Source organism: Condylura cristata, unplaced genomic scaffold (assembly GCF_000260355.1).
Source record: "Condylura cristata isolate star-nosed mole 26May11 unplaced genomic scaffold, ConCri1.0 scaffold00008, whole genome shotgun sequence".
Classification (NCBI taxonomy): Eukaryota; Metazoa; Chordata; class Mammalia; order Eulipotyphla; family Talpidae; genus Condylura; species Condylura cristata.
Genome location: NW_004567109.1, coordinates 11,302,737 through 11,309,787, shown reverse-complemented (window position 1 = coordinate 11,309,787; position 7,051 = coordinate 11,302,737). Strand labels below are relative to the sequence as shown.

General features: G+C 39.9%; 1 protein-coding gene across 1 annotated transcript in view; it reads right to left on the bottom strand.

Annotated features, from left to right (window-relative positions):
* Nucleotides 1-1,109: 1,109 nt before the first annotated feature.
* The window catches only part of CLIC4 (chloride intracellular channel 4), a 48,908-nt gene continuing 42,966 nt past the window's right edge, over nucleotides 1,110-7,051 (bottom strand). Inside the window, exons 5-6 of the mRNA XM_004678626.2 lie at nucleotides 5,291-5,472; nucleotides 1,110-4,518 (exon numbers count right to left, since the gene is read on the bottom strand). Coding sequence (XP_004678683.1) covers nucleotides 4,354-4,518; nucleotides 5,291-5,472 — 347 coding nt within the window. The 3' untranslated portion in view covers nucleotides 1,110-4,353. The remainder of the gene's footprint in view (nucleotides 4,519-5,290; nucleotides 5,473-7,051) is intronic.

The following is a 7,051-nucleotide window of genomic DNA, read 5'->3' as shown; positions in this document are numbered from 1 at the left end:
CCCCTCAGCAGTGTGTTTCAGTCGGTCTGATTGTCCTGCTCCCCACGCTGTCTCTGGGGAATCCTCTCACGCCCCTGCCCCCACAACTCTGGCCTACACCCCAGCTCTTGTGTGCATAAATAAACCTTCCAAAAAATCAAACAGTATGCTGTGAGCTTTGAGACCTCGTTGTGTATTGTATCTTCACCTTTGCCTTTATTGCTTCCCCCCACTCCCCTTGCTCTTTATTCCTCCTACTGGTTGTTTCCTTCCTGAAGTAATTTTGTTGGGCTGCAGACCTTCCCTCCCTTGAGCTTTTTATGGAAGCACGGGTATCTGCTGGTGCCAACCTCTCTCAGCTTTTGTCTGAAAATGTTTTTATTTTGCCTACTTTGAGACTATTGGAACTCTAGGTTGCCAGAATTTTCCCAGCACTCGAGTTCCCTGTCTTCTTGGCTTCCAAAGTTTTGGCTGAAAAGTCAGTCATTTTTACTGCTGCTGCTTCAAAGATTATGGTGTCGTTTCTGACTATCCTTAGGTTTTTCTCTTTGATTTTCTGCAGTTATCAGCTTGTCTACTAATTCTTAGTGTGGTTAACATTACATTGTGGTTATATGGATTTTTGTTTCTCAATCTTGTATTTAATACAGCTAAATTTTTATTTCTAAAAGCAGGGTATGGGGGAGTGGAGAGAGCGAGGATTAAATGTCTATGTATCTGCAAAGAAGCGTTCTTTGGTCACTCTTATTTTCTTACTGGTTTGACTACTTTGTGAGGATGCCTGGCGACGAAGCGCCTATGGATACAGCTGTGCTATGTCACAATTCCGCCTTACTCTGGCTTTAACGAGAGTATTTCTATTTCATTTTATGTATGAAATGTGCTGCAGGTTCTTGGTGATAAATTTACCAGTTTTTAAAAAAGGTCTTAATAAATCCCTCTTTCTATTTTACTTAAGAATGAGCATCATGAATGTTTTCAAATTATTTTATGCACCGTAAGATACGGTTTTTCTTCTTTATTAAATATGCTGAATCACCCAATCAAAAGACAAAAAGTAGCCTCAAAACAATTTAACCCTAAATAGTTATTTACTTTTATAAAGGAGGAAAAAGAAACTCTTATGATAGTGAAAATATACTTTATTTTTTAATACAATAGCTGCCAGCAATATACTGGTTCCAGAGAGAGAAAAGAAAATACAAGCAGTTTGTAATAAGCTTTCATTTGCCTTTTCAAGTAATTCAAAAGAAAATATTCCAATTTTATTCAACTTTGTGACTTGAGGAGTTGAAATTATGTTATACAATTTTGATTGCTCCCAACCTTAATGACCTGTAAAGAATGTAGTTTTTTTTAAGCCTGTATAGTGTATCAATGATGAATGCTTCCCTCTCTTTGAATCAAATACTAATTATGACCAGTGTAAGAAATTGGTTAATCAAACTTGATGAAATGTGTATCAAAATGTCATGAAAAAATACATTTCCCCTACTTCTTATCTTTACCTTGTAGATATTCTAAATGGATATATTTTAATGCACAGAGTAAAGGCTATCTACATGCAACTCTGGAGAGATCAAAAACTCAACAGAGGTAAATTAAAATGTCTAAGCTCTAGAGTTGATCAACTTAGTGTGAGAATAAATGTCAGAAGTCTCTCAGCTGTATACAGGTTGCTCAAGGACTTAAGATAATTAAGTAAGCCAAAGTTACCAAGAAATAAAATCATGAATAAATTGTGTCACAAATGTCAGCAATCCTAATAAATGAAAACAAAACTATACAGAAAAATCTGCATCTACATTTAAAATTGGGAAGTTATGTCAACTGAAATAGTAGAGAGCTTTCCAACTGTTCAATACAAAAATTTCTCAAAATCCCTAAGGCAAACAGTGAGAACTTCCATTTAGACTCCAGTTTCCTTGTTGAAGAGGAACGGAGGGATCTTAGATGAAAGGGAAATGACTCAGTGGCTGTAAAAATAATGGCAGATGATTTCTCCTACATCAGCCACAACAAAGTGCAAAAGATGGACTGCCATGAAAACCTTGTGTCTCAAAGCTTTGTGTTTCAAGCTATGATGTTTCCATACATGTAAGATGGAATAAAAAGTACTTTCTAGAATCATCCTTTTTGCTAGCTTCTGTCCACTTGCCAATCCCAATTTTGTTTGACTTCCCTGATAAAGTAATAAGATCATCTTTCTACAGAGAAAAAGAATTCTGCCTTCATCAAAATCATACAGGCCTGCCTTTCGACACTCAGAAGGATGGCCATGAATAACCAGGGGATAAAGTTTTAAAGTAACGGATAGGAGAAAGATCCAAAGTGAAAATACTTCGCACCTTAAGAACGTGTTTCTCCTCGCCGCTTTGTGGCTGGTAACCCTGTGCTTGGTACCCAAGGCCCGGCATGAGAAGGCACCACCCTCACAGGAATCTTTTTGACTTTCAGCACGGAGGCAAAGTTCAAATGCTGCATTGCCACTGTTTAAGACAGTGGGTGAGGGCGACGGGGACTGCCTGCCTGTTGCTGTCAATGTGTGTTCACCCACCCAAGCTTCCACTCTAGAATTTCTGAAGAAATAACCTGATAGTACTTTTCCCTGAAACCAGGCAAATCATCCACTGTTTAATCACAAAGAAGTGAGTGCCCAAACTTTTGATCAGCAACAGGGAGTTATGAAAGGTCTGACATGGAAATCTCTCCAAGCTAAATGGATCCAATCTGGAGCTTTCTTTACCCTTCTACAACAAGCTGATCACTGCCAGGCTAAAAGATGTGATATGCTTATCATAAACCAGGCTGCTTCCCTACAACAGTGCTTACTGAATGTTAGCATATCAGAAGCAGAAGGCATTGTCATTTTAACACACTATACTTAAAATGTCCAAAAGCAGCCCATGAGATTTAGCACTTCTTAAAACAAGTTAGGTATAAAAATTTACCAGAAACATGTTATAGTTGCAACCAGTCTTTGGAGTAGTATTTAGAAAGTCCATTTAAAAACAAAATGAATAAATACATAGCAAGCTTCTATTTTATTTTCACCTAGTTCATCCTCTCTTGTTAGAGCACAAATAACTCATGGTTTATAACTTAAATTTAAGAACAAGTGAACACACCGAGTGCTATTCCTTAATGTGGCTATAGGAAAATTTGAGTGAAGTGCAATGACTAAAATTAGGCAAGACTAACTTTCTGCTGACTGTCACAAATACAATTAGTCCAAAAGACTGAGCCATCTGCTCTACCCTCAGTCTACCAGCAACTGGGACCAGAATGGGGTGGCTGGTAGTCAGTGTGTTTGGTTTCTAATACAGGGTGGGCAGTGACCCTTCTAGATTATCCACATTCAAAAAGCTTTAGAAACAAAAATCTACTTGATGTCTTGACAAACTCACCCTACATGCCTACATTTCCGTACGTGTTCATTTCCATATGACTCCTCATTATATTACTATAGCTAAATCAAATAAACATCAGTCTATGAAGTGTTGCTCAAAAGATCTATGAATGACATTTACCTTAAATGTCGTCTTTCCCCTGGAAAGGAGAAAGCAATAGTATCCCAAATGGCACTGGGCAAGCTGCACTAACAGCACGCTGAGACAGAGTGTATCAGCTGGCTTCTTACTGATAGACAAGAAAGGTCTTGCGAATTTCAACCCTCCCTCTAAACTTTCAGCTTCTACAGTGTCAGATGTTGTCACTGGTATCACGGAGAAATGCTTGTAGGCAAAAAGTTAAAAATCCATGTACAAAGCAAAATAGCAAAACCTGCAGTGACGGTTCTGCAGAAGGCTCTCTTCTCTGGTGGTGACATCCTTCAGTTCACATCCAGGATAGACTAAGTTGAGACGTGAGATTTTGATACAGTAGAGATCCTTTCACATACTCTTAGTATATTATAAACTTCTCCAAATACATAAATATTCCTTGTACCATGCATTAGGCACCAGTTTGCGGGTGACTGACGAGGTCATGGCTACTATCTTAACAATTAACAGTTAACCATTGCACCTCAAAAGTTCTGCCATCTGTGTGCAGTGATGGGCACAGTGGTGAGGGCTCCAGAGAGATGACGACCATCTTTAACGTGAAGTTTATAAGGGAGTGTCTCCAAATTAGAGGAGGTGGATACAGGGCAGGGGAGGTAGGCAGGGTAACAGAACTTCAAAATAATACTGCTTGGAGTGTATATTTAAAGATAGCTATAGGCCTTGTCTATCCTTGACCCTAATCTCCAGTAACTGCATGTTCATGCAAAGTAAAACTTCTACTTTATAGGAAGTCTGCTAGGAAAAGTCTGCTAGGAAAGCATATTCTTAGTCGGGGAAGATGAAAGACACCTCTCTTGTAAGCACTGCTCTACTTGGTAAGTCTTTTGGCGACATCACTATATGCTATTTCAACCTCCTTATCACTGGGACAGGTGTTGGTGAACTCATCCCGACTATAAGCGTTAGTTAGGTATCTCCAGATGCCAGTCATTCCTTTTGGAATGTCAAAGTTGCGATATTTCTTAGCCACCACCTGAAATACAGAGAGATCAAAAGTTAAGATTTACTGTCTCCTTCTAATAAACCTGAAACACATCTCTGACTTGAGGGTAAATGATTAATTTTGTGACTCTTGGAGAAACTGCCTCTATTTGAAAAGAATTTACTGTCCTTCCTACTAGACGTTTAAGCAACAACAAGTCCTGTAAGCGACACCGGAGGTTACAAAGTGTGACAGCGACTCCCGCTGTCAGCTGCGGCCAACCAGGAAGACCATCGAGCGTGATCACCACTTACATGGACACATTCTTTTAGATGCGTTTTCCTGATCTTGAGCTTTCCTGTACAGCTGGTGTCTACTACTAGTCTCTTTAGTACATTGTCTCAAACAGTCAATGCTCAGTGAATACTTTATATTGGACAGAAAAGACCAGGTGATCACAGAACAAAATCTGAGGACGTAAGTCAGCATAGCAAACACCATTTCTAAGTTACTTACTTCATCTTTGAATTTTTGTGCAGTCATCCAAAAAGAAATTCCTTTTTCATATGCCTGAATTTTTAAGACATTCAAATTTTCACTCAACGCTAGGGTGCTTAAACTGCTGCCTAAGCATCATTAAGTCACACTGTTGGGGTGGGGTGGGGTGCAGGTTCTACACATGAAGGAAGTGCTCTCCCGGTAGAGTCTTAGCCTAGTGGCAGCAGGCGCCACAGGCCACCGCAGCCTCGGCCCGCACCGCCCCACAGGCCACCACAGCCTCGGCCCGCGCCGCCCTTGGGGCCCACGCCACCCTCGGGCCCACCTTGACGATGTGCAGTTTGGGCAGCAGGTTGCAGTCAGCTAATGTCATTTCGTTGCCATCCAGAAATTTACGTGTAGAACACTTTATGTCCTCCATGCTATTCTCATCAATTTCATCAGGAAGGGGAGAATTCAGATATTCGTCCAGTTTCTGGAGTGTTTTCAAGAGACCCTTCTCCAATGCTGAAAGAAAGATGGAACAACTATACAAAGGAAAGCAACCCAGGGCCAAAGGCAGAAGCGTTTCTCTGCGGTCAGTAACTGCTTTCCAAAGTGCTAGAAACCACACTAAGAACCACAGGACGGACAGAGAAGGCTCCTACTCTCCTGGAGCTTATTTACACAGGGCTAAAGGTGAGACACACAAATTGATAGGTTCAGATAAATATAAAAACAAGTACGATTTTTTTTTTTAGATAGTGTCATCTGTAAAAATGGGCTATTAACAATAGGCCCCACAGACAAACACCCTGTGGCCCGACAGTCAATGCTTAAACAGAGAAGCTGGTGAAAAAGGCAAGCCCCCTTTCCAGTCTAAAAAAGGAAATACTGTAGATGAAGAGATTCTTGCCTCGGCGTTCAGCTGTGCTCCCCAGAAACTGCTGCACCTGGCCAGAACGCTGCTCTCCAGCCAGGTAGGAAGGTCAGGATGCAGGGTCTCCCGCTGCCCCTCAGCAGTGTGTTGCAGCAGTTCTGCTTGTGCTGCTCCCCACTCTGTTCTGGTGAATCTTCTCACTGCCCCCCCAACCCCACACCTCTGGCCTGTACCTCAGTTCTTGAAGCCATAAATATTTTTTTAAAGGATGAAAGGTATAGATAAAAGCAAAGGATGATTAGTGAGTTTGATATAATTCTTATATCAACATCGGCAGCCGCCAATAAAATAGCCTACCATGAGATAACCAAAGAGCGTCACTGAATAAGCATAATCAACTTTTGAAGACAAACTGTCACAAAGAAATTTGAACACAAAGAAAATGTCACGATCAACCACTAGGTGGTAGTATCAGGATACAAGAAAGGAGCACCCTATTTTCTAATATCTCTGCCATAGGTATGTTGGTATCTAAAAAGTTATTTCAAAAGCTCCTCACACTCCCCTCCAAAATAAAGAAATAAAAGCCTATTAGTGTAAAGAGGCTCTTTTATTGGCCTATGGAAATAAAGAACAATTAAAGAGCTTCCCCCCCCCCCCCCGAAGTATGGGGAAACAAACTTTCATATTGTTTGGAACATAAACTGAAGTAAACTTCTGTTAAAAAAATTCAGCAAGACAGACCAAAATTTAAAATGCACAACCATTTGGCCCACTTGAAATCTAACATAAGAACATTCATTGGCAGAGACTTGTCTCAATAAAAAGAAACCTTGAGACAATCTAGATTATCAACAAGAAAATAAAAGTCCATATTTTTATGGATTATGTAACAGTAAGCAGGTAGAAGTATATTTTGATATGAAAAGATTTTTACGATACAATGTATGAAAAAGACAGTGACCGTATTTATGTACACATAAATACACACATATAATATCCGCAAAATTGCATTTGAAAACAAGGGTCCATATGATGAGGGAAGGGGTGATGTGATATGGCTGAGGAGGGGCAGCATTTCACTAATACATCTCATTAAAGCGAAATTTTCAGTAAGTGTACAATATTCTGTTATATAGTTTGAATAACTAAATGCAAGGCAGAAAGAATGTTACAATACAGTATCATAGAAAATAATTAACAATGAAGAAAACAAAATCATGAGTA